The 27,792-nt window shown below is 36.6% G+C and overlaps 1 protein-coding gene across 3 annotated transcripts in view; it reads right to left on the bottom strand.

The window, feature by feature from the left end:
• The window catches only part of SEMA3A (semaphorin 3A), a 460,613-nt gene that overhangs the window by 206,437 nt on the left and 226,384 nt on the right, over window positions 1-27,792 (bottom strand). Inside the window, exons 1-2 of one of the 3 annotated variants that reach the window (XM_084786811.1) lie at window positions 6,336-6,424; window positions 5,432-5,625 (exon numbers count right to left, since the gene is read on the bottom strand). In XM_084786811.1, coding sequence (XP_084642937.1) covers window positions 5,432-5,543 — 112 coding nt within the window. In that variant the 5' untranslated portion in view covers window positions 5,544-5,625; window positions 6,336-6,424. Of the gene's footprint in view, window positions 1-5,431; window positions 5,626-6,099; window positions 6,231-6,335; window positions 6,425-27,792 lie in introns of those variants that run through there. The other 2 variants (XM_084786810.1, XM_084786809.1) reach the window with 2 other exon arrangements.

The following is a 27,792-nucleotide window of genomic DNA, read 5'->3' as shown; positions in this document are numbered from 1 at the left end:
GCAATCTAGATTCACACTTACTCTTTCTTTGTTTTTGTTTACAACTACTAGTTGATCTTTTCAAAATAATCTATAACCCAAGTAATAAACTCAGTATAGAGTGGACATAGTTTCAGAGGTTTGCCTAAGACTTGCTGAGTATGGATCACGTGATTATAGAGTTCATTCATAAAGTTTGGTAAGTATAATTATGTTACTATATAACTTGCCAGGATATAATATAAGGACTCAGTAAATAAAAATTATTAGATAGTATTCAGTCCAAAATTTATTTTCATAATGGTAACTTTAGAAGGTTTAGACAAATACAAGGAGTAATTTTGTTTAAGATATCTTAAACGACCTTTGGAACTCTGATGCATGGGTGTTTAAATGAGAAAATCTGGATTAAAAAATGAAACCTCAAATTTTCTCACAGATACCTTAATTTCAGGAAAATGTTAAATAATAAGATTTTTCAATTATGCATCCAGAAATATGACTCAAAATTTAGTGTATAAACAACTATATAGTCACACTAATGATGTCTACAGCCAACAGTTTAAATTTGTTTTTGTCAATAAGGACACATGTAGTCATTTCACATATTTCTATTTAAATTTATCTCTGAATGATGCTTCAATTGCATACTTCTTAAGTATAGGTTTTAAATACAACTGACTCTAAATAAACTGTGCCTGTCAATCACACTGTGTTATTATATTGTAATAATCAAACATCAGAAAACAAAGATTAATTCATACCACAGACCCTTGTCTATTTAGTTTATTAAATAACTAAAATACTCATTATTTATACTTGTTGTATCTTCATGATCATTCCCAGGATGGCTTCACAGTCTAAGTGTTTTCCTCTTCCTAAAATTCTACACTGCATATACTGCCACTTCAAAGGTCAATCTGCTTGGCTGATTTAGTAGAAAGGCCACAAGTTTACAACCTTCTGGAACCTCCACTTGAGGTCACCAGAGTTGAAAGGCAGGATACATTTGTGTCTCATTGTATGTTCACCTTTCAGGATTATGTTAGGATATAGTCTTGAGTAGATAATCTAGTTTCCATTGTCTCGGATTATCAATATGTGATTTGAAGGCAAGTAAAATTCTGTAAGGAAAGATTATTTTAGATAGAACTCATCAAGTCAAAGACCCAGTAACATGTGGTGACAATTTGGAAAGTTGTAAGAAGAATTGTTAACTTTGTGATTCTGTGCATGTGTGTGTGTGCCTTTGTGCACTGTGAATGCACATTTTACCTGTGAGGGGCTATTAATGTAAGGTCAAATTTATGCCATGTTATTTTGTGAGTATTTAGGAGCTTCTTGAAACATCCTATTATGATCTAATAAATACATATATGTATGTATATTTATGTGTGTATACATATATATGTATATATATTAACATGTATATTCTAAAACAGTGATTCTCAACCTTACTAATGCTGTGATACTTTAATACAGTTCCTCATGTTGTGATGACCCCTAGCCTTAAAATTATTTTGTTACTACTTCATAAATATAATTTTGCTACTGTTGTTAATCATAATGTAAATATGTTATATGCAGAATATCTGAAATATGACTCCAAAGGGGCAGTGACCCATAGTTCTAATATATTTATATATTTTATATGTAGAATTTGTAATATGTCATTTAAAATAAATCTTATCACTAAAATTTAAAAATTTTCACACTGTTGTTTGCAGAAATTTCTTCATTCAACAATAAATATATCAGATATGAAAGTTTATTTATAATAATGGCATATTTTGGAAGTGCCACATCCATATATTAACACTTCTTTGTTAAATGTTTTTAATTGTGTCACAAAATTAAATAAAGTTGTATAAGCCAGAAATCATATTGATTTATTATAAGGTAATCATAATATAGGGAGCAAAAGATAAGGTAAATTTTGAAATGTTTATTTAAATTTTTAATTAGTAAAAACTTGTCTTCTAATGTAAAGATATATACAAATTTGATTTAACTGGTAATCTCTTTTCAAAATAATTAAACAACTTGACTCTGAGAAAGAGAAAAAAGTGAGCAAATGAGGAAACACCCTTTGAAATGCCTGCCCTTTACATAAGTGCTGTTTACCAAGTCCTCTCTATGAAAGAAAGGTTAAAATCATTGGTTTAACCTTTGGATTCACCGGACACCATCATACTGAGACTTGCATGTGTCTTTGATTTCTTCTAAATCTGAGGCACATCATGTACTGGGAAAAAAAAAAGTTACATTGAGTGATGGAACATTTGTTACTTGTTTAAAACCCCCAAGCCCTCTTCCCCCTTTCTTTTGATTCCTACAGGTTTTTCTGAAGATTTCATCATGCCACGCAACCCAGATGATAGGTCATATGATTTCTTAGTATTTCCTAAGAGGAGTAAAATGTGACTAATTTTGTTGAGGGAATAAACAATTGTGTACAAACCTAAGAGAGTAGAATTTGAACAGGTAGTCAGTTACAGCTCACACTCTCAAGGAGGGCTGAAGCATCTCTCAGTGAACGTTTCTTGAGGATAATGTCTATGTGACTCCGAGATTTACTGAGTTCTCACGTTTTCTTCCCCCACAAGGATTCTAAATCAGACTGGTTCAGAGGAGAAGCCAGCATACCCCATTTTTCTAATATTATCACTTCTCCAGATGGTTCCGAAACATCTATTCAGCTCCCTTTTCCTAGAAAGTGGAGGCACCTTATTAGAGATGTAAGCACATCCACTTCAGAAGCAGCCTGAGTGCCTTTACTTCTTTTCTCTCCCATTTAACATATCAAGTCTCTTTCATCTCCTGCAGGCAGGATGACAAGTAGAGAGCAAGCACAGTGATTGCCTGAGAATTCATCTTGGCAACCTGAGCAATAAGAGAGTTAATGGTGGATCTTTGAAGACAAGTGACCATGGGAAATTAAGGCTGGCAGGGGTTTAACTCTTCATGAGTCATGCCGCAATATTTTTAAGAGCAATGCAGTAGATATTTTAACTGTGTTTGACATCTAATTAAGTCAGAAAAAAAAAAAAAGAAGCAGATTAAAAAAAAAAGTCTCTCTCTTACAGTTAGAGGCAAAGTCTTAACAATTGATTATCAGGCATATACTTTGGCAAAACAAGTGTGTGTGTGTGTGTGTGTATGTGTGTGTGTGTGTGTGTAGAGACAAAAAGGTAATGACACACCAATAAAACGACAGAAGAAAATCTGCTGGAACCCCTGCCTCTTATTACTTAGTGTTGTCCACTTCACAATTTGTTTTACCAAAGTGTCAAGCTCTTAGTCTGGATAAGATATACATTTAAAGAAAAGCATAAAAACTCTGATGGATGCCACAGGTAAAATCTGTAAGATTTGTAGAGACAGTATTACATATCTCTGGTTAATGTATACAGCCCTCGAAATCATCAGACAAGCTTAAACACACACACACACACACACACACACACACACACACACACACATACATACACACACACACACACACATAATTAAAGAACAGTTTCAATTCAACACTATCTACATGATTTGAAAGCATAGACATGACAGGTGCCTCCCCTCTGATTAAGAATAATTATTTGCAAGAAAATAAAATTTTCACAAAATAAGATTGTATAGTAAATTTTAATTTTATTTTACAGGTTACTGAACAATTGGAAAACTATCTCCAAGACATTAGATTCTTAAAATATATTTTATCATCTCAAATTTGCTAATATCAAATTATAGAATGTAGCCATTCGACATCTTAGGTCTTCAAACCTGAGAATCACAGTTCGGAAACTAAAATTGAATGTGAAACTTACAAGGAGTATAAACTTGAATCAAATAAGCTCTCTGTCTAAAAATAGTTTGATAGTATCTTCTCACTGATACAAATTATAGCCCAATGAAAATGTGGCTTATTGTACACGCTATGTAGGTAATTTCAACACAGTTATTATGTAGAGACTCAAAGAAATAGTTAATGGATGCTATATGATTTTTCAATATTTATGTACTAATGTAACTGCTTATCTTGCATTAAATCTATATGCAATTAGATGCTCAATGAAATATTATAGTAAAAATAACTTTCCAAGTCAGCATATTTTATCCTATGTTGAATCTGAATACACACATTAATAGGTGTTTAATTTTCTCATGCAAAGTGTGAAAATTATGACTCTTTCTTAGTTGATATCTCTATTCACACCAAAGCATTCAGGAAAAAAAGTTGTCCTCTTTCATGTGAAAATTAGAAATACATTTTCTCTGTAACAGTCATGTGTAAACAGGAAACCATCTCTAGAAATAGCCAATACTCTTCTTGTACCTTGTAAGCTGAATATATTACAGCAGAGGAAGCTACTCAGTGCCCCACCCCCAAGTCAAGAAATCTGAGAATCATAGGAAATCAGCACCTTGGGGAGCTAAACTACCAGAGTTAAAACGGTTTAATCTTAAACTCCATTTAATAATACCTGAGTTAGAGAAATACTCTCTGCCACAAAAAGTTTTACACACACACACACACACACACACACACACACTTTAGGAACTGTTTTACCATGACTTAACACATCAGTCTTTGAAATCTATCCAAACAAATATAGAACAAATATTTTCATTAAAATTGTCATCTGAAAACAAACACACACACACACACACTGGAATCTGTAACAGAAAGTATCATGTGACCACGCAGGGGTTGCTTTTATAAATTTATACTTCTTAAAAAGAAGTTCATATAACAAGCTGTGTCAGTAGAGAATAAAACACTCTTGAATTCTCACTTAACTACACATGGAATTAAATAACATCATACTTCAAAGGCTAGTTTTACACCAATTAGGGAAATACAGTCCCTTCACCATCACAACACAGCGTGGAAAAACTAGCCGGTTCTCTCCAGTTTATATTCTCTTGGCAAACCATGGTCTACTGCTTATGCTAAGCATCTGAGTGTCAGATTTGAGCAAACTGAATATTCATGATGACGATTAACCATTTCGTGCCTACAACTAAGAAGATACTGCTAGTTGTAATGGTTATTATAGGTGAGGCATGAACGTCTATAAAGAAAGAATTCTTTTGCATTAGTACTCGTTTAAAAATATTTTCTTTTAATAGGAGTAAAGTGAGACGAATGAACGGCACATAAGAATGACCGGAAAGCACCCAGATCAGCATGCACGGAGCAAGCACACAGCTCACTGTGATTAAATGTTCTTTGTTTGCATTTAAGTTGTCACATATCAGACAGAAGACATGCTTTTGTTGTTGTTGTTGTTGTTGTTTAAGGGAAAGTGTTTAAATTTTCACAGAAAATTTCATCAAACGACACAGGTCTCCCAGGTTAAACTGAAGCTTTGATGGTTAGGGTAGGGAGTTCAAGAAAAGAAAGGAGGAGGCATTACAAAGCTAGCCAAAGAAAAGAAAAAGGGAGCTTTACCTTTGTACGATAATTTCAGTCTTGGCACATTGTTCTTTCCGTTTGCATAGTTTTCTCTCGCTGTAAGTAATACACCCCAGAAAAGACAGGCAATCCCAGTGAACCAGCCCATGCTGCAGACGCTGGAGGTCCCTGAGCTGCTGCAGCCTTCCTTCCTGTATTGTGCGGCCAGAGAAGTTCAAACAATCTGGAAACTGGAGGTAACAGGTGATTTAGGTCAGTTTCATTCATAAAGGCAGACAATCAAGACCTCATGGCAACACTAACGTCTCTTCTTCTGTAACAGTCACGGAATCACAGAAACTTCAAACCCTCCAAAAAAAAAAAAAAAAAAATCGAGCCAGGCACCGGATAATGAGGCACAACTGTTGTGTGGAAAGAAGAAGAAGAAAAAAAAAATTAACAAGGGCTGCGGCAGTGGCGCTTAAGAAGCAGTTCCTTTTATCTCTACTCCGCTGATAGCCGGTGGCAGACTCTAATCCTGTTCCCTCCTCTCCCTGCCTCATTCGGCTCCGAGGAAGCAGAATGAAAGGGAAACAGAGAAAGAGAGAGAGAGAGAGGGTGAGAGAGAGGAGAGGGGGAGCCAGCAGCCTTGAGCAGCGCGGACTTTTCCTGTGCACAGGCAGGGAAAGATGACACAGGATCCCGCAGGTTTTCCCAACACTCACTAGACGCGCTGACAATGGGAGAAGAGCGAGCTCAACCCACTCCCCTTCCCTCTTGTCACACAACACATGCAAAAAACATCTCGCAGAGATTAGAGCCGGGAGCAGAACCCTCCGGCGTGCCTGGAAGAGGCATGGGGCTATAAATTTACCTCCTGAGGCAAGCGTTGTTTTATAGCCATTTTGGGGACCAATTGTGATTTAAAAAAAAAAAAAAAAAAAAGAATTTGGCTACCTACAGAATTTACAGTCCATGCTGATTATACAGTCTCGCTGAACTTGTGCAGCGTGTGTGTGTGTGTGTGTGTGTGTGTGTGTGTGTGTGTGTGTGTCCCTCTAGTCAGTGTAACTTTAACCAGGGAAGGTTTTAAAGCCCCCTTAGAGATTATTCCCGCCTCCTCACAGCCTCCCCTTGGGTTCAGCCGCCCCCTCCCATGCTGTACAACAAGTGTAGTGAAGAAATTCCTTGGAAAGCCCATATAAACGATCAGTTCAAGACAAATATAGGTCCACTGAGAATTATAAATTACAACAGGGGATTCGCAAAAGGATACTCCAAATTTAAAAGTGCCGAAGCTTTTGCAGCTTCTGGGAAGCAGTGACCGACTCTTGCAATGCAACACCCTCTCATTAATTAGATCCACTTCCCCACTGCTGGCTTCAAGGGCAGTGGAAGATGACAAAGTTCACAAAAGTCCCTGCTGAGTGTCAAGGACCAAAATGAAAAGAAAAGTGTGTTTCTGTGTCTTCGGGAATTGGTGAGGGGCACAATCGTGTATTCAGAGCCGTCTTGAACCTCATTACTTCTCTGCCATATAGGCATGCTGTCTATGGGGTCTAAATGTTCCCTTTTACTTTTCTTTCAAGATTCCTGGAATCTAATGGTGTTACGGGATTTGGGGAAGACTTGTCTAAAAGCTAGGAGAGAACGCCCTCTATAGTCCACGTACCCCTCCTTCTCTGATCTCCCCTTTCTTCCACTGCCTCTAAACACTTGAAATCCAGAACTCCTCCTTGATGGTATGAGTATTTGTTGGCAGGGAAGAGAGTGCTACTCTCAAAATCAAAAACACAAACACTTTTTGAAAGTGCTCATAAAAGTTATCTAAACACGGTCATGATAACTTTCCTACTGTCTACAGATTCCTCCCCTGACCTCTGTGTGAATTTGGTGGGGGGGGTGGGGTGGGGGGGGAGGCTTTACCGGGGGAGGGGGAGGGGAAGAGAGACTCCACTACACTAGATTGATTTGTCAAACAGATCTTATTGTTTTTGTCAGTTCCTGAAAGCCTATTGATCAGTTAGTATTGTTAAGAGCATAAACTCCAAAATCATGTTGATTTTACTGATCCCACCCTTGTTATCCTGAGCACTTTTCACGCTTTAGGCAAAGGATTAAGGCGGCAAATGACAAGAGGCTTCTCTGTCTGCCTCTATAGACACTCATTCTGCAAAGGAATTCAGGCCACTTTGGGATTATCTAGAGGACTCCAGTAGTGAATTATCCATCTAAACACCACTGCTATTACTTAAAGCATTTTGCCTTTTTATTTAATTTATTTTTAATGTATTAACACATTTCTAACATGTTTCTCATGCAAAGCAGGAGAGTATGTTTATTTTCGTCAACGCAGAGTAGGGGAAACTAAAGTGTATCCATTTTGCTTTTTAAAAGTACAACCTTGGAAGTCTTTGCATTTTCCATGAAAAATAATAGTAAGTAAATTGCAGTGAAAAAGGTCAGATTCATTCTAAAGGATGAACATTTCATCTAGTATATGAACAACAAAATAGAACATTACTTAATTGTGCAGAACAAATAATTTATGCTAAAGTGGATATTTAGTATAAATATCTGTAATTTGAAACACAAATAAATCTATATTTACAAATACTCATATTATTACAACTTTGATGCAATTAACTTGGAACAACATAAAAGCCTTTGGATCTTAGACTTTTGATGTTATCTTACTTGACTTTGGCAAGATTAACTAAAACATACAATATATATATAAAGTTTTAGTCCCCCTCCCACCCCCGCTCTTTTTTTAGCTGCAGTAGAAACAATGCAGGGGTGGATCTTTGTGAGAGTCTGTCAGAACCCAAGGACTTGGGTGCAGGTGTAGCCATGTGGATTTTGAGTCCCTCCTCCAGCTGTTACCTCTCACTCACCTGTGGAATGACTAAGGCATGACTTGATTGAACCTGCTGAACATGCCATCAGAAGTCCTGATTTTTTTTCTATATTTACTACTGCAGCTAAAAGTCCGATGTACCATATTGATCTTTTTTAATACTGAATTTTAAAGTACAGCAAAATATTCTTTATTTCACAGTAAAGCATTCTATTTTCAATTGCACTCTACTCCACAGCCTACGTCTTGTACCACAATTAAGTCGATTTGCAACTGAGTTCCTAACACCTCCAACATTTCAAGTTCTGAACTGTAAGTCCTGCCACTTGTAAATTTGATCACAGGCTGTTTCCTATGACACTGTTCCCGTGGTTTTTTGTTTGTTTGTTTGTTGTTGTTGTTGTTGTTGTTGTTTTTTGACAGCTAACTCGCTAGCTTTTAGCCTCACCCCATTCCATAGTAAGATAGATTATGAAGGATGACAATTTTCTGGGTGTTGTACTTGATTTTCCAGAGAAGCAGTACTCCCGACCTCACAACAAGTTTGGCAACTTTTATTTTTTCAATAAAGACTCGGGTAGTTCTAGAAGTTACTTGTTAAAATGTTTCTTTTGTGGAGAGGTGTTTCCCTTAGGTAAAATTAATGTGCCTATTTGGAAGGGTCCACTTATATTTTGTTATTAGAAAATAATTTGATATGGCAAAAACACCCTATTGTTATATAATACCAAATGGAAGGCTGGGAGATGGCTCAGTTGCTGAATCACTTGCCCTGAAGGTATGAGGATCTGCATTCGAATCCTTAGCACATATATATAAACACATCATGATAGCTTATATCTATAACTGTAGTACTGGACAGTGGAGGGGGCTTGCCATAGGTAGATCCCTGAAGCCCTCTGGCCAATCATTTTGGTCAATCAGTGCGGTCTAGACTCAGAAATATATCCTTGTCTCAAGAAAATAAGGTGGCACAGAGACTAATGTCAACTGTGGTCTACACAGGACTCCCAAGAACATGTGCACAATCACCCACCCACATTTCCTCTTCCACAAAATACATACAGCCTCACACACAAAACACACAGGCACACACACATTCTTACTTTCCCAGGATATAAATAACCTGCATTTTCCTGAGAAGTAGGGAAAGACATTTGTTACATTTGTGAATAAAAGAATGCAAAGACTGAGCATTGCAATGAGTTAGTAGGTAAAACACACTTAGTGTTAGGGTAGGCTTGGTGGAACAAGTGTTCTTAGAGTCTAATTTCATTGTGATTATAGCGATTGCTTCCAAATGTGATCACTACCAGAAAGTAGTGACTTCTTTAAGGGAAATTACTTAATTAGAGAGTTGTTAACAAGTTAATTAATCAGATTTTCTAACAAGACTAAAGAGACAACCAAACACATAAACAAATTTTATTTTTCTTCCCAAGGTGTTTTTGATTGGTATATTGGGGTGTGTGTGTGTATATATATATATATATATATATATATATATATATATATATATATATATATATATATAATTTTTAATTATCATCTGTTATTTGTTTCTTCAAGAGACTGTTTCATTAGTCATTGAGAATTTTGTGATCATCAAAGTTGTAGTAAATTCCATAGTTAAGCACTACATTCCTCATTATTCATTCTCAGATTGAAATTCATTTTTAATGATTTTTTTTTCCTGAAACTGGGAATTTGAACTTTATTTTCCAAAGACAATTGTATGGATGAAAAAAATACTTTAGAAGATCAAAAAACACCCTATAAATTGGGATGCTTTTAAAACTAAATATTTGACGTTTTATATGTTCTGCTCGAACATGCTCATTACTTAGGAATTACTATAGTCATGGATGGGAACCCAGGGTGGCAGGTTAAAAGCAATGTCTCAGAAATTAAGTTACACTTTGCATAATCTGACCCTTATGAATGCTTTTAGCATAAGCAATAGGCAGAAGCATGACTTGAGAGAAGGAATTGGTAAAAAGGCAACGGGAATTCAATCTCTACAGAAGCATTAACTCCTCCCTCCCCTGTAGTGCCCTGGGAATACAGATGCAGTAAAAAATAGCTTGTCTTTGCTCTGTATTGAACTTGCGGCACATTGAAAAAGTGTTCACTTTGCAAATGAACTGAAGTAATAAATATTAAATCAATGCAGAAGGAGATGAGAAACTGACTAAAGGGTTACACTCTGACTGTACATCATAAGACAAACTCAGATGATTAAAGCTGTCAAAAATAACAGGGAAAATGTGTATTGGTGACCATCTCTCTGCTTGAGAGTTTGTTTAGTGGAACTAGCAGGTGGGGCTTCTTGGTTTAGTTAGTTTGAGAAGTATCAAGAAAAAAAAGCTGAAGTTAATGGTTTGTGTCCAAACTGCCTAAAATGTCTAAACTTCGTCTTAGAAAAAAATTGATTTTTTTGTCTGTTTTGAAAATGATATTAGAACATTTTTTTCATTTCCATAGTCTCTTTTGTTTTATCATAGCAATCCATCCTATATTAACATTTCACAAATATTTACAAACGGCATTTCTTTTAACCATTTTGATCTGAGCCCGGAGCTAAATCTTCCTTTCCCGCTCTCTTGCTAGATCATCTAAACAAATGCTGTGTTCCCAACTTTGAGCATTTAAAAGGCCAGCAGACGCTACGAATACCTGTTAGCAGTGCTTTCTAGTGAGTGTCTCCACCTCAACTGAAAGGGGACAGGAACGTTTTCAAGTGAAGACAAAAATACCATTGTTAGCAATGATTAGCAGCGGCTCAGCAGTGAGCTGGAAAGAGGGGACATCCGCAGAATCTAAGTGACAAGAGCAGGTTGGCCCCTGAGAGTTTCAGGATATGGAGTTATTCGCTATTTGCTTCCAAGAGGCACATCACACACACACACGCTCATGCTCATTGAATAAATAAATAAATAACTAGATCTACACTAAATATGCAACATGTAGAAGCTGGCAACATTGCAAAAAAGGGTTACTTTACATTTGACTCATGCAAAGGAGGTGCAAAGACTTTCTCTGTTAACCCCTGCACAGAATGTCTCACCTCAGACGTTGAGTTGGCTTCCTTCTACATTAGGGGAGCAAGTGAACTAAAACATTTTTTCAGTAGTTTGAGACTGATAATGACAGGGAACACAAAGACCTACCCAGATTCAAATGCGCCCAGGAGGGAGAGTGTGTTATGATGGCGAAACCAAATTAGTGATAGTGATTCCAAAACTATCATGAAATTGACTTCCTGGATCACAGAGTTCCCCAAATTGTAATAGGTAAAAGGAAAAGGCTATGCCTATCTTTTCCTGTTGCATATTACCACCAATGTAAAACAGTATCTGACCTGCCCCCCCACTCTTGTTTTTTCTTCTGCTAGGGGCAGAGCTATAACCCAGGCTACAGCAGCAGCTGCCAGTTTATGGGAGAGATTAGAACATGCCTAGTTTGTTAGTTAACAGTGGCCTTTTTTATTCACAAGGGTTTGTGAAGAAAATTTAATTTCCCATTTTTCTTTAGTGCATATACATAAGATTAAAACCTGAAGAAAAACTGGCCTGAGTTCCTTTCCTTTCCCCACTGTGTCAGAGGAACAGCATTCCACCTATAGCTGTTTATCTTCCTAAATGACAGATCCTAGTTGGACAGGTTGAATTGAGGACCTGGATAAAACAGTGATTACACACGTGGTTGTTTTTCTTAAAATTTATACATGACTTAAGAGACTTAGGGAACTTAAAAAACAAACAATTTCTAACTGAATGTTATAATTATCCTTTTAGAAAAAATAATGTCTACAATACACAATTGGTTCTTCAACAGTTTTTAATTGTATTATTTCAACTAAACCTGTGTGAATGAACTAACAATATATGGCAATTGGCATGAGGAAAGCCATAGTTTATTTATGTTCTTATGACTCGAAATGATGAACATTTGTTTTTCCCTTTTTATTAAACATCTTTTTCACATCAGTTTGAGCTTTCCCCAGATGCTCTTAGATCCTCCCTCCTGGCTCACCCATCCACCTCTGGCATCCTTCCTCTCTATCTTTTTAGAAAACAAACACATAAACAAACAAACAGCAAAGTAAAAGCATGAGAAACACACACACACACACACACACACACACACACACACATACACACACACACGAATGCAAGCACCCAAAGGAAACCCACAAGATCAAAAACCATCATGTACAAACAATCAAAGGACTTGTAAGAAAAAAAATGTCCAAATGAAGCAGTATGAGAAAGAAAAAAAAATCTACAAAATACTATTTTGTGTTGACCATATACTTACTGCTGGGCAATCAGCCTACCTTAAAGTGTTGTGTATAGATCCACTGAAACTCTCCTACAGAGAACTGTTTTTTGCTTTGCAAGCAGTTAGCAGTTGGAAACAGCTTCTGGGTTAGGGGTAGGGCCTCTCCCCTCTCCACACTGGGACTCAGTATAACTTGAACCTGTGCAGCACTGTGCATGCTGCCAGGGTGTATGTGAGTTCATATGAGTCACTCGTGTCGTGCATGGAAGACACTGTTTCCTTGGTGCCATCCACTCTCTCTGGCTCTTATAATATTTCCACCTCCTCTTCTTCCTCTACATAGCTCCCTGAGTCATGAAGGAAGTGGTCTGATGAAGGCATCTTATTTAGGACTGTTTTTCCTACTTCTCTTACTCTCTGCACATTGGTGTGGTAGGCATAATTCTGATTGCTTAAACATGTGTAGGTGAGACATTTGACATTTGTAGTCTATTCAAAGTAGTGACTACAGTTAATAACACAAATACACTTTGAAAACTGTTCAGAATTTATATATATATATATATAATATATTCTCACCATTGAATAATAATTCTGAGGTAAGGCACATAGTAATTAGATATAATTCTTGTCATTCCATAGTGTATCATGCTTCAGAACATTACAAAGCCCATACTGAATTTTATGTTTAATATAAAGAGAATGATAACAGATAATAAGGTAAAATGATAATAATAAGGTACCAGGCAACAGATATTATGTTATAGAGGAGATTATTAAATGAGCATGTAGGGATAAGAAAAGGGAGGAGGGATACCCCAAGATGAGAGGCAGGGACAGAGACAGAGGAAGATAGAAAGGGGGTAAGGGGCTAAGAGAGAGGAGAAGAGAGAGTCACAAGGAAGGTGTGTCCTTTTATAGAGCCCTGGACAAGGCCACACCCCCATGGCAGGTAGGCAATGACATCAAAGGTAGGCAGAAGCTTTGTCAATAATTAAAATGAGGTAGTTAAAAGAACCTGATTTTTATAATGTCACATTGATTTCTACATCAGCCACTATAAATCCAATGATGCCATGACATCTACGTCAATCTCAAGTGAAAAAAACCTAGATGGATACCTGTAAAACTGAATGGACCAAGCTAAATATGGTAACCCATGTCTTACAGTATGAGTTTGTAAGTTCTTGCAACAGAATACGGTTCTGAATGTAAAATTTGATTGAAGAAAGACCATTTTATATATACTTCTTACCCTCAAACCCAATAGCCATTAGAACAATTTATTTGTCCCTTTTCTTGCATTGCCTTTTTGGCAATTACCCATCCATTCAATAACATGTGCTAATCATGATGGCTAGAACCAATTGCAAGGTTTTTATGGATAGTAACATGTAACTCAGTAATAAATGTACCTAGGCCAGCTAAGCTTCTCTTCCCGCCTTTAAGTCAGATAGGCCATTTAGAAACATTTTAAACCTAATTTGTCCAGTATATTTTATTTTTAATATTTTCTAATACTACATTATTTTATCCATTCCTGTATCTGTTCTCATTACCTCTGGACACATCTTCCCTATCATAATGGACAGTGGTAGCTAGAAAGAGATCTTTTACATATATGTCAATTCCTCATGATTCCTGGCCAGTTTGTTACCCAGAGTGAACTGCCTATGTCCAAGTTTGTATTGTTATTTGGGATACACACCGAGATAAAAACCTTGCATGGTTTCTAACAAAACATTTCAGGTGCTTTGAGAACCCCTTCATCCAAGGTTTCTATGATGCTGATTGCATAAATTTATTCTAATCCATATACATTCATGCGATTATAAATTTTCTTGGTCAACTGTGATTTCAAGGATAACACAGACCATTTTCTTTTATGTGTTCTACAGAATATTTGACACTGAATAAAGTATACTGAATGTATAATGAATGAATTAACTAGTTAATTAATGAGATAAGGAAATATATGTTAGACACTGAAAATATTATGCTTCAGACATTTCACAACTTTAATAAATAGTTTGGTACAAATTGTTCTTTTGTAGGTTTAATTACATTAGCTTTTTATGTTTTTACTCATTGGAATGTAGACTATAGCATTAGGTAGAGCTCAATCCATTAATTTAAATGCCACTAAAGTAATTGTTTAATAGTCCATTCAGATATAGATGGTATCTGCTTCCAAGCATAGAAAACTTCATTGTGTCTTTTTATTTCTTCTTTCCAGACAGGGTTTCTCTGCATCACCTGGCTGTCCTGGACTCACTCTGTAGACCAGGCTGGCCTCGAACTCACAGAGATTGGCCTGCCTCTGCATCCCAAGTGATGGGATTAAAGGTGTGCATCACCACCACCTAGCATACATTGTGTCATTTTTCTTATTACTTTTCTTCAATTATGCATCTGTTAAATGAAAGACCTCTCTTCAGATTAACTATGCCTTATAAAATATCACAATATGTTTCCAGTAGAGATGATACTTAAAGTGAGTCTTTTATAAATTTTCTTAATGTATAATGTTTCCAAACAGGAATCAAAACTTTATTTTTTGACAATATAAAATATAATGATATAAAACAAAAAATATAACATTGAATTTGGACAAGGCAAACAAATAGAAGGAAAAGAGACCCAAGAGTAGGCCCAAGAATCAGAGACCCACTCGTTCACGTACTTAGGAGTCCCATAAAATTACTAAGCTGGAATCTATAGTATGTATTCAGAAGACCTAGTGCAGACCCAAGTAAGCCCTACGCTTGCTTCTTCAGTCTCTGTGAGTTCATATCAGTTGATTTAGAGGGCCTTGTCTTCCTGGTGTCTTTGAGGCCCAGCCCATGAGATGGAACCCATACCAGCACTGTTTGGGTGACCAAGAACCAGAGACTAGATAGCCTAGAGTAAAAAAAAAAAAAACACTACTTATCTAAAAAAGGACAATAAAATGATACCTAGTGATATTATGCTATACTTATAGATCAGTGCTTTATTCAGCATCAACAGAGAAGCTTCCTTCTTCAGAACACAGGAACAAATGCAGTGACCCACAGCCAGATGTTACACAAAGAGAGCTAAAACACACACAACTCTGAAAGAGAAGTCTCCATTAAATCCCTCCCCTCAGAGCTCAGGGAACCCCGTAGAAGAGGAGGTAGAAAGAATGTAAGAGCCAGAGGGAATTGAGCTCAGACAACTCTTCAAAATGGAGGCCCTACAAATTGTAAAAAATAGATTCATTGAGATACTTATGTTTAAACCACAAGATCACCATTTCTAACAAAATGAAATAAATTTAAGTTTTGTTTAGGAATGCATTTATCTCCCTTTTCCATCACAGTTGTCAAATAAAATAACATGTTTGTTATCACCTATTATAAAGACAACCATGAAGCCAGCATGCCTAAGTAGTTTTCCCTTGCAAACAAGGCGCTGCCTGAATGTAGTCAGAGCCCATGGTCAGACACTTGTGTGCCAGAACTAAACATGGGCCAGGGGGTTCATGTAGAAACTGGGGAGACAGAGCGTGGTTCGGAAATGGCCTTTTACAGGACTTTTCTTTATAACTAATGTAATGCATACCACAGTTTATTGAAATGAGCAAAGATCTTGGCTGCTATTAACTTTATGGTCTGAAAAACATGTCCTTTGATTGTTGCACTTAAAAGTTTTCAATGCAAAGGAATATTCATATCATACACAATGTATTTGACCATAAAGGATAAGATGATATACATTAAAATGTGAAGAGTAGAGGGGAGTACAGAGAACACAGAAACCATGATCTAGACAAGCAAGCGTGAGGTTGCCTTTGTTAATCAGCCTTGCAAGAGCAAGCAGCTGCAGTTGGAAAGGGAATGATATTTCACCGCTTAACAAATTGCTGGTGACTCACTTGGCCAGATGTGGATATAAGATCCTCCACCTTTCACAGCTTGTGCAGAAGAGAAGAGAATTGCATCTCTTTTGCTAAGTCAAGCCTCAGACTACTAGAAGACTCATTACTAGTACTGGCTAAATCCTCAATGTGTGACTGGGTCTTAATAACCTTAGTTATAAGCCTCATGAGCTAGTATTATTTATGCTTCAGGGGAAATTATTTTCCCAGATAAGTGCCATACTTAACTCTAGGAAGCAGAGAAGTTCGGGTCAATGGGTGAAACACCTGTACAATTATTAAGGGGGTATCTCCTGCTAATATTTATATTTTATGCCATTACATCTCACAGGTCAATAGCTCTCTTTAGTGTTTTAACCGTTCAACATGTTTTGTTTCATGCTGTTTTGGGAACTCTAGGGAATCCTGATTGGCTGGTGAAAAAGTTAATTTTCCATCCTGGTGGAATTTGTACCATAATAGCTTCAACAGGAGCCTTTCAACATTCCCTTCAGCATTTTCTTCAATGCACATGCAGAAATATAAGACAATGCTTAATACCATGTTATCAGTTTATCCTAAATTGTCACTTTAAGTCACAAGATCAGTGTTACAGATATTGTTATTCATTCAGTAATACATGTTGGTTTTTTAAATTTTTCTTACTAATTGTCATAATCCCTCAAAATAGCACAAAACATGGATGTGTTTGTTGCCTTCTAAATAAAATTGTTATTTTTATCCTTAATAACACTCTATGGCAAGGCTTTCTAAAAATACTAGTGGTTAGTAACAGGATCAAATATAGTTTAAACAGATCATGAAGTTTTCAAGTTCACCCCATTGTACATTTTAAAAAATACAGTGTTTGGAACATGAATTCAGTGAATGTGAAAGGTCGCTTTGCCTCTCTCTAAACTGAGTCTATCGGATAGAGGCTCAAATGTCACTAATTATTTTATAGGAATAATCAGGTTGAAGCTTTAAACAAGCGAAGGCTTTAGTATACTTTAGGCCTGGCATGTCAGGATGGAAATAAAAACCCTTCTGCTGAAGTGGAGCTGATTGAGTTACATTTAACAGGATGCAGGGCATGGCGCAGGAGCTATCTAACAGGGGTGGGCCGTTTGCCACCCCAGAAGCAAGATCATGTTTCCCCTGCCCCATGCAATTTCAGAAAACTTTCACAAAAATTGCATGATTGGCACTAGGGCACTCTTCCCATTCTCATTTATTTGAAGGTTGCCATGATAAATGCACACTGTCAAAGTATGAGAAAAGAAAGTACAATAATCCAGCTTTCACTTTGGTGAGTTTTAAAATGCTCAGTTTATACTACAGAAGCTAAAATGCCCTTCTCTTTACACTAACGGTTTTTTCTCTGTTTGCTGTTGAGTCTTTATTTTCTATTTTCATTAAATGAGTTCAAAATATATTCTATAGATCTTTCTCGTCCACATGTGAAAATAAGTGAATGGGTGCAATAAATTAAGAAGTAAGATATACCTCACAGAGTTAGACAATAATCCCCTAGTGTTATCTAGTACTAATTTAGCTATCCCTCTCTTTCATGCAATTATTTTTCTTACAGAATGATGTGCCTTAACGGTGGGCACCAAATCCTGATTCTGCACACTGCGTTTGGGGCATACACTGTGCTAGTAAAGTCAAATTTCAGGAGTTGTTTTACATAACACCCCAGTTTGATCTCAAGGCTTCATTGGTGATGCTCATATGAACTGCTCCCTGATTTCCTTGTACTAATTCTTTCACACCATGGACCTCAATATTTGTAAGTGAATGACTTTCTAACTCCTTCTTGTCTTATCTTCTGGGAGATGTAGGATTGGCAGCAAGAGACAAAGCTAACTGTTAAACTTGTATTCAGATGAACAGGCAAAACAGGAAAGAAAAAAAAAAAAAGCCCAAAATACCAAACCAAAACCAAGACAACCTTCTGAGTGTTTTTAAAGAATCCTATCTTTCTGTCAAAACTTTGTTCAAAGTATTCAATAACTACAGAACTAATTAATTCTGATCTGGAATACAATGTACAAAATTCAGGAAACAGGTGATTATATACTTTTAAAGAGCAGTACATTGAGCAGATACTGTCTATGACACGAACTCTGTTGCCTGCTTTCTTCACTTCACCCTAACCAGACTGCCTTCCCTGACTTCAGTGGAAGAAGAGGAGCTCAATCCTAATGTGACTTGATGTGCTGTGGTATGTTGGGTGGCTTCCCTTTTCTGAGGAAAAGGGGAGTGGGGACAGGGTTAGAAGGTGGAAGGGAGGGACCTGGAGGAGAGGAGGGATGGGGCTACAATCAGAATCAAAAGTGAGTATATATATTAAAAAGAAATTATATAAATGTTACACTTTTGTCACTGTTCTCTTGTCATAGGTAATCTATTATATATACAAAATAAAATAATAAATAAAAATAAATAAAATATAAAAAATAAATTATAAAAATTTCTAAAAATAAAGAATTGGTTAAAATAAAAAAGTTCCAGTGTTTTATTTTGTGATATATAGAAAAGTGTATAGTAGGGTAATGAAATGTTTTTACGTAATAGAAATTCAGTGGGCATAGGTCTGACATAAATGAGTTTCATTTTGCAAAGTTCTCTCAACCACAAGCTAAAAATCAGGTGTTGCACAATGTAAGCGGTAAGTCCTCTTCCTGCCTAAGTAGGTGTGGGAAAAATGTGTCTTCCTTTTCCCAAGAGGTCAGTGGGCTGTTGATACAAGAGATAGATTTCCTCACAACTACTGTGCAATAAAGGACGGTTACTAGGAAAGAGTGAGAATGTATACAAGTTGAAGATATTAAAACAATGACACAGTGAGGAGAATGAGGTTATGTGTTTTTCTTCTCAAATTTAGTATTATGTATTTTATATATGCATGTATTTGTAAGTAAGCACACATGTATACGCGCATGAGAGAGAGAGAGAGTGAGAGAGAGAGAGAGAGAGAGAGAGAGAGAGAGAGAGAGAGAGAGAGAGTGTGTGTAAGCAAATGTATACACACATGCCTGGATATTTACAGACATATATGTCTGAGGTAGTTGGCTTTTCTGTTGCTTTGATAAGATATGATGACCGAGACAGGTGATAGAAAAGAGAGTTCATTTGGGCTACGGTTCCAGAGGGATAGAAGTAGAAGTCCATCCTGCCAAGCAAACATAGCACTAGACAGACACTGTGGAGAAAGCAGAAGGCAGGGCGATTTAATCTTTAAACTCAAACGGGAAGAAGAGAGAGCAAGCTGACAGTGACACGGGGCCTTAAAGTGTCAGAGCCAGGATTCAGTGATATATTTCCTCCAGCAAGGGTGCTTCTCCTAAGCTTCCCCTAACAGAAACCAACTGGGAACCAAATCTTCAAATGTCTGAGCCTTTGTGGGATATTCATCACCAGACATCCACAATTTCCAAGTATATGCATGTACTTACAGAGTCATCCACGCAAATGTTACATGAGTACATACAAGTGTTCACTGAGTGTAATTGAAAGCAGGTGATTAGCTCTTACAGGAGGTCTGATGCTAACGTGGTAGGAATTCTGAGTTAAGTGAGCACGCTGCCTAACATCAAGGGTTTCAGTCCAATGGAGAAACCACATAACTGTACCTGTTAGTAGCACACGGAAGCACTGCCGTCCTAGCAAAAACTTTACCTTATATTTCCCCTGCCTTGTAAAGGTGTTTACTTAAACACCTTTCTAGTTGTATGTCATAAAAGATGTCTCTCCTGTCGAGAATGATTTAAATCGCTGTCTAAATTGTGGCATCTGAACTATACCCTGGCCCATCTCCTTATCTGAAGGACTATTTTGATTTCAGACTTAGAAAAAAAAAAAAAGAGAGAGAGATAAGGTCATTTTCAGAAATAAAGTTATGAGAACAGAGAAAACTTCAGATAGATTTCTGATTACTTTATTGTATATGCTGATAAAGGTAAACACAGTCACTAAGTTTTATTACAAAAATGAACACCATCTATTTTAATAATATATAGGAATATATATAACATTAAACATCTAACAACTACGTGTTTTTTTCTATCTAGGGGGTTGGTAGTCTATATCTTGATTCGAGTTTAACTAGCAAGAGAATTGTTTCTTTATAAATAATGAATATTTAACTTCATATATATTAAGATGTAATCATTTCTCTCATTTTTATTTCGGTACATATTCCTTGATGTAATTTGAGTTAAAATAGAAAAAATAGGAAAGAACACACTATGGTAACTTCTTAGTGATTTTACTGGTTTGGAAAGTGAGCCATGTACTTTTCTTGTTGTCAATGAGAAATAACAGCAGGAAAAACAAAGTATTCCATGTTGTGGAATGTATGCCTTGTTACGCATTTGTGTATGTTCAGGCTCATGTTTAATATAAATAACAGATTACATTATTGAACATGTATCAGAACCCTTGCTCCAGCTTTGACGTTGATCAGCTATGGTGTAGCACAGCGAATTTCTGGTGGTCTCAATACGCTCTACAGATAAATTAGTTAGAGCAAATAAGCCCAGCCCTTACTTTCTTCTAATACTGATAAATACTATAGTCTAACATATGCTTACTCTCAGTAATTTAAAATTTTATCTTTTTGTAATATTTTAAATATTTTGGTTATGACTAAAATCTAATGTACAAACCCATCTATGTAAAGATGTAGTTTAAGTTGGGGAATAAGATATACAAATTGGTTTATATTATACTCTCACTTAAAAACATATAAAATGTTTATTACCATTTTGTTTGTTTGTTTTTCAAGACAGGGTTTCTCTGTGTATCCCTGGTTGTCCTGAAACTCACTTTGTAGACTAGGCTAGATCAGAGATCACCTCTGTCTCAGGAATGTAAGGATAAAAAGCACATGCCACCACTACCTGGCATGTTCATTACCTTTAATGTCAAACATAAATTTATTAAACAAAACAAACATTTCTATTATATCTTCTAAACTAGAATCTGCAGTAAGAACTTAGAATAAACTTAAATTACATGATTCAGATGCTAACTTTAACTAGTATGGTTTAAAAGGTTCAGAGGTGTTTGGAGAATATTTAACATTCAACTTTAGAAAAAAACTCAATGTTTCCTCCTGTGATAGTTAACAGACTGTGAGCACATTCAGTTTGCATTACTCTCATTTGACTTTTTGAAGATATACATTGGTAGAAGATAATATTATTGGGAAAAGTAACTTACTTCAATAACTGTTTATTGAACTTAAACATGGAAATCGTTTCTACTCACTGAACTAGTTATTGTGGAGAAAAAGAATTGAATGAGATGGTATTCCTGCATTAAAAATGCAAAAAATTCCTGCATTAAAAGAGAGCTTTCGCATTCTTTGCTCAGGTAACAGACCCTACAGGCATTTAACTCAAGAGGGGTTTTACAAGGGGCTTCCTGTGGGAGACAGAACTGTTGTTTGAATTGTTCTTAAATGATGAGTAAGCGCAGGTGAAGAAAGATGAGGGGTCACACCAGGACTTCAGCCAATGCACAAAGCCACAAAATAAGAGAGCATGTGTGAGTACAGGAAATGGGAGCAATTTCGTCAGTAAAAGGATGTAAATTGCAAAGAGAGAAAGGAGAAATCAGCAGGGTCCAAATCAAAAGGCATCTCTACAGTCACGCTTGTAATCCTGATGTGGGTGATGAAATGCCACAGAGGATGCAAAGGAGGGGACCATCATAAAAGATCTGCCTGGTGGAGGAATGAGTCCTCCTTCAGAGGAGCACGCATTCACTGGGAACAGCCGTGAAGCTAAGAAGTCATGGAGGCTTTAATGAGCCATACAAAGAGGAAACTGGGCCTCAAGTCATGGAATTGGCGTACTAAGAGAAGAGACAAGACAAATTGCGGAAGCCTAAGGAGACAAATTGTACTAGTCTTGGGGAAATGAAGATAAAGATAAGGATGGATATATGGAAAAGTGATATATTTAAAAAAAAAAACAATTTTACCCATAATTATGGCAAGATAGGCAGAGCCATTAGCCATTAACTCCAGGAGAACAGGAGCAGATGTGGCTGGGACAGCAGAGGGAGTGCAATTTTGAACTTGTTGGTTTAGGACAAAATACCAAGGAGTATTTTAGGTACACATAGGCAGTTGAACAAATTAGTTTAAAGCTCAAATGCCAGAGGCAAAAAAAAGGAATATATGTGGGAGTTAAGGCTAAGATAGAGAGAGAAAGTAGGCTAAAAAGAGAACTCTGGAATACAGTAAAACACAGGCAGAGAAGTGAAGCCCAAACAAGAAAAGGAGACCAAGCAGGTAAGGAGTGGAGGAGGAATTACCAGGAGAATCCAGGGAGAAGCATTTGAGGGGGTCAGTCAAGGTGGGAGCAGGTTCTGGTTCTGAGGGTGCACGTGGGATTTGAAGCAGAAGACTGGAAAGCATCCATGTTTGAAGAATGAACTCACTGCTGGCATCAGGCCCCGAAGAGCACTAGGTTGGAGATACACAGCACACCATAAGCAATTACTGTGTCATTAGCTGATTTGGGGTATTCAGCTTTCTATCTTCTCAAATATCAAAGGCAGATGGGAGTTAAAAAATTATTTTTTATGCTAGAAGTTTCATGATGAAATTTGGAACACGTGCCCTTAGTGATACCACAGCACACAAGGGTTTACATCTATTGTGGCAGCATGGAACCAATTAATTCTTTGTGTTTCCACATGATTGAATCTGTTTCTCCATGCCACCCTCCCAAGTGTCTCCAAGGCTCCAAACACAAATTGATTCTCTGATCACAGTGTAATATTATGCCATTAGCTTTCCTTGTAGGTTGATATAACAAACGATCTGGTAAGGAATAGCCTTACGTCTGCAAAGCCACTATTCATTATAGGAGTCAGCATCTCAAATATTGGTATACATGACAAATTCTCTTCCAGAATTTAGTGCCAGGAAAGGCTTTCCCTAATGAAGAGCTGATACACTTCATTTTATCAGTTAATGGAAACGTATTTCCTTTTTAACCTTGGCAGTGGGGGAAATTTAAAATGAAATCTAATGCTTGTGTGTAGAGACTGCCTTCTCTTTTCTAGCTGGCAGCTGTCCATTCTGTTTTCCTTTCTTTTATGAGTTCTTTCATTCTGAAACGTCACTGGGTGTGTTCCCAAGTGCACACATGTTTACCTGAGAAGTCATTAATTCTGTTAGAAATGCCAGTGAAATTAACAGCAACAAAAAATACAATGACACATTTGATCAGAGTCTGATTTCACTTTCTCATTATCACTTTTGAAACTGTCTGTTCCCTTTGTATATCTCAGAAGATAGTTAGTTTGAGAAAGAAATACTTATTTCTGTGAAATTACATTAAATATAAACCTCTCTATATTTGGATGTTTTTATTAGTTATATTCTTCTTTCCCCCTACACTTAATTTTTTTAAATGCCAAAAAAACCTCACCTGAAATACTGTCTATTCACCTATTATGTTTATTCTAATTCTTAAATATATAATTCTAATCCTCAAAAAAATTAATACAAATATCAGTAGTGATTTTTTCCAGAATGTTTAGAAGCACTTGAGTTTTTTATTTATTGTTTTTGTTTTGTTTTGTTTTGTTTTGTTTTGTTTTTTGAGACAGGGTCTCTGTGTGTAGCCTTGGCCATACTAGACTCACTTTGTAGACCAGGTTTGCCTCAAACTCACAGTGATCCACTTGCCTCTGCCACCCAAGTGCTGGGATTAAAGGCATGCACCACCACGCCCAACTTGACATTCATTCTTAATAACACCTTATTTTTGTCTGTGAAGCTGCTGATGCCTCATATTCCTTAAACAGAATTTCTGAAGGGCAGGGCCAAGAGTGGCTGATGTGAATAAAGGATTGCACACTATATTCAAAGTAATGGAGAGTTTACAGTTTCACTATGAGAGCTAACAAACCTGCTTCTTTATGTTGGAAACCCCAAATTGTCCATCTTGGATAAACTCCTTTTCATTTTCTATGAGTGATTTAAAATTACCTCCTTTAGAATCTTTGCCTCCAAATCAAGCCTATATATGGACTCCTGATACTTTGTCCTTAAGGACTATCATGAATCTCAAGTGCAATATTCTTTTCATTTTGAACATAAGAACTATATATTTAATGTGTGTTCCTAAACTCTGAACTGTATGAATGGATCGGTGAAAGAGCTAAAAAGTTACCTGTGTAAAAGTTGAAAACAATAGAGATAATGGAGCTTCACCTCAGTTTCAGATATTTTCCTTGCTGTGTTATTAAAATAATCATGAAATTGGTAATGGCATTTTAATGTTGACATGAAAAGGTAAGAGAAAGAGTAATATCAGGAACACAAAAAATTGCTAAATAAAAGTGACTCTTGGGAACTCAATGTTAACCAGCAGACTTCTCTGAAGTGATGGGTTAATTGCCTCTAAAGCTTGAATATATTCGAGAAGAAAAGACTTCCTAAATGTGTATCATAGTAAACACACATATGCAAAGCATAAAAAAGGTAGTTCATTCAGGGGACACCAAGAGAAAGAACTGACCGTCAGTTCTTTTTAAAATATATTTTATTAATTTATTCATATTACATCTCAATTGTTATCCCATCCCTTGTATCCTCCCATTCCTCCCTCCCTCCCATTTCCCCTTACTCCCCTCCCCTATGACTGTGACTGAGGGGGACCTCCTCTCCCTGTATATGCTCATAGGGTATCAAGTCTCTTCTTGGTAGCCTCCTATCCTTCCTCTGAGTGCCACCAGGTTTCCCCACCCAGGGGACGCAGTCAAATATGGGGCATCAGAGTTCGTGTGAAAGTCAGTCCCCACTCTCCACTCAACTGTGGAGAATGTCCTGTCCATTGGCTAGATCCGAATAGGGGTTCGAAGTTTACTACACTTATTGACCTTGGCTGGTGCCAAGTTTGAGCAGGACCCCCGGGCCCAGATCTGCCTGTCATAATGTTCTTCTTTTGGTTTCTAGGACCCTATGGGGACTCTTGGTGAGAGAAGCATGGGAGAATGGGGAAATAGAAGGACCATCAGTTCTTGAGTGTGCAAAACCAACTCCCCTCTCAGCTTCTAGTTCTGAAAAGTGACGTTCTAGGCTTCCCAGATAACGCCCACCCTAGCTGAGAATGTTATTGACTTGTTTGCTTTTACTTTCCAAATCATCTGCTTATAGGCAGAAAATATGATTAACATGAAGACATAGACATTGTGGGTTCTGTGATTTTGAATTTGACATTGTAGTTTACAAGCAAACAGTCTTAAGCCCATGATAAACCAGGCGATAGACTTGACACTTTTTTTCTACAGAAAATTTAAGGCTCTCTATAGCAAAGTACTCTATAATGATAGAGTTCTATATCCCCACTTCTGCAAGTGATAAAGTTGCAAAATTGAAATTAATTTTTAATCCAACAATGAAGCTTATATTAAATAATTTAATAATATTTTTAAGTATGTTTTATATATTATCACAACTCAACTGACTTTATATTGGCCTGCATGGTAAAACAACATGATGCCAATATTAGAAAGATCTAGAATTTATATTTGTAAGTATTCAATCATATAATGAAACCAGTACTAAGAGGCTGCCAGAACTGTCCTTCCAAATGCATTTCTTAAATTACAGTTTCCTATGCTTGGAAAATTGGAATGGCTAGACAATTAGTTTCAGCACACAAAATACAAGCTGAATTATGCTGAATACATCTTCTCCTCTCACCTTGGAAGAGGTCTTAGAATATAAAACGCTAAGCTGAATTCCTGGACTTTAATAATAAAATGAGGGAATTTCTGCCACCAGATTTTAGAAGCTCTGCCCATCAGAGGTCTACAGAACGTGTTGCCTTGACCTTTTCCTTTCTCTATTCAATTATGAATGGGGTTACATTTTCATTATCCAAGCATTTTAAAACTATCTTCTATCATCTGACATTATTAGGTGGAATCCATTTGTCTCCATCAGACCAATATTATCTGTATTTTGATTTTTATATTTATCATCCCAAGTAAATAGAATTGTGTATCTGGTACTTAGGAGTTACCAGGACATATTTATTAAATGAATAAATATGCAATACATCTAGATGTATAACTGGAAAAACTGGCCAAGAGAATACTGCAGAGTCATATATATGCATATGTATTTATTATTTACATAATATTTTTATTCAAAGTAACTCATCTAATGGAAAGAACACAATTTACACTTAGGTTTTTTATACATGTGACAGCAGTGAGGACAGTATACTTTGGATAGAGTACTGAAGTCTATAATAAGTCTATTTTAAAAGTAAATTTTAAAGCCTGATCTTTTCTCAGCTTGGAGTTGTAATGATAATTGTTGGTTTACATTAAAACAGCACAACAGAAAATTAACTAAATAAAAAAAAATGTGCAGCAGCCATGCCTATGAGTCATACTAGGCAGACTAAGACACACACACGGGTATATGTAATGACATGGCAGGCTGGTATTTGCACAGATGCTCATAAATATTTTGTACATGCTTGAAATAGATGGATGTCTAGTGGACAAACACTCCAAGAAAATTCTCAAATTAGTTACCACATCCAAACTACTGACAGAAATTTAATGAAAAGGTGAGTTCTCAGCGGCTTCCGGGTCATTATATGAAGCAATGTACATTGTCTTTTATTTAGCTTTGTCCTACCAGCCATATCAGAAGAAATAAAAAGAAAAGAGAAAAGTATAAAGAACAAACACCAAGTCATTGATCTGCCATATCACGATCAGTTAGAATAACAGAGGATGTGCAATTCATGTTGATTGGGCCAAAACAGCAGCAGCATGAATACTAAATTATTCATCATGTTCACAAACTGTCAGATAGGGCAAATAACCAACCATTCAAAATAATTGAGAGAGAGAGATTGACACAGCTGTACTGTGGAGTCAGTGTGTGTTCCATATCCTTCTGAACACCAGTGTTCAAGGCAAAAAGGAACGCCGCCCCCTGATAGACTCAGATGAGAACTCAGAGTTCATTCATAAATATTTGGAGAGGAAACTAATTAACTCAATTTGTAGTATTATTTTTTTCCTTTCCTATAAATTAGAACTATCAAACTATTCCCAGATTAAGAGAAATTAACAGAAAAGCGGAGCCCTCAAATATCTGTTGATGAGACACTGAGAGGTCCTGTCTCCTCCTTGATTAAAAATGCACAATGTTGCTCTTCTTAGGTTACAGCTTTATCACATTTGGCTCCTTTTAAAATTTCCATTTACCATTTTAAATATTGTGTTTATCATGTGGCTTGCTAAATGTGCTGTGTCCCACCATGCATCAATAGGCTAAGCTTTAGAAGAGTGAGCAGGGAAGGGTGGAGGCAGAGTGAATCACAGAGCAAAATGGAA

Source organism: Acomys minous (genome assembly GCF_964271855.1).
Source record: "Acomys minous genome assembly, chromosome: 6".
NCBI lineage: Eukaryota > Metazoa > Chordata > Mammalia > Rodentia > Muridae > Acomys > Acomys minous.
The sequence above is the reverse complement of the archived record's forward strand: the minus strand, read 5'-3'. Positions and strand labels throughout refer to the sequence as shown.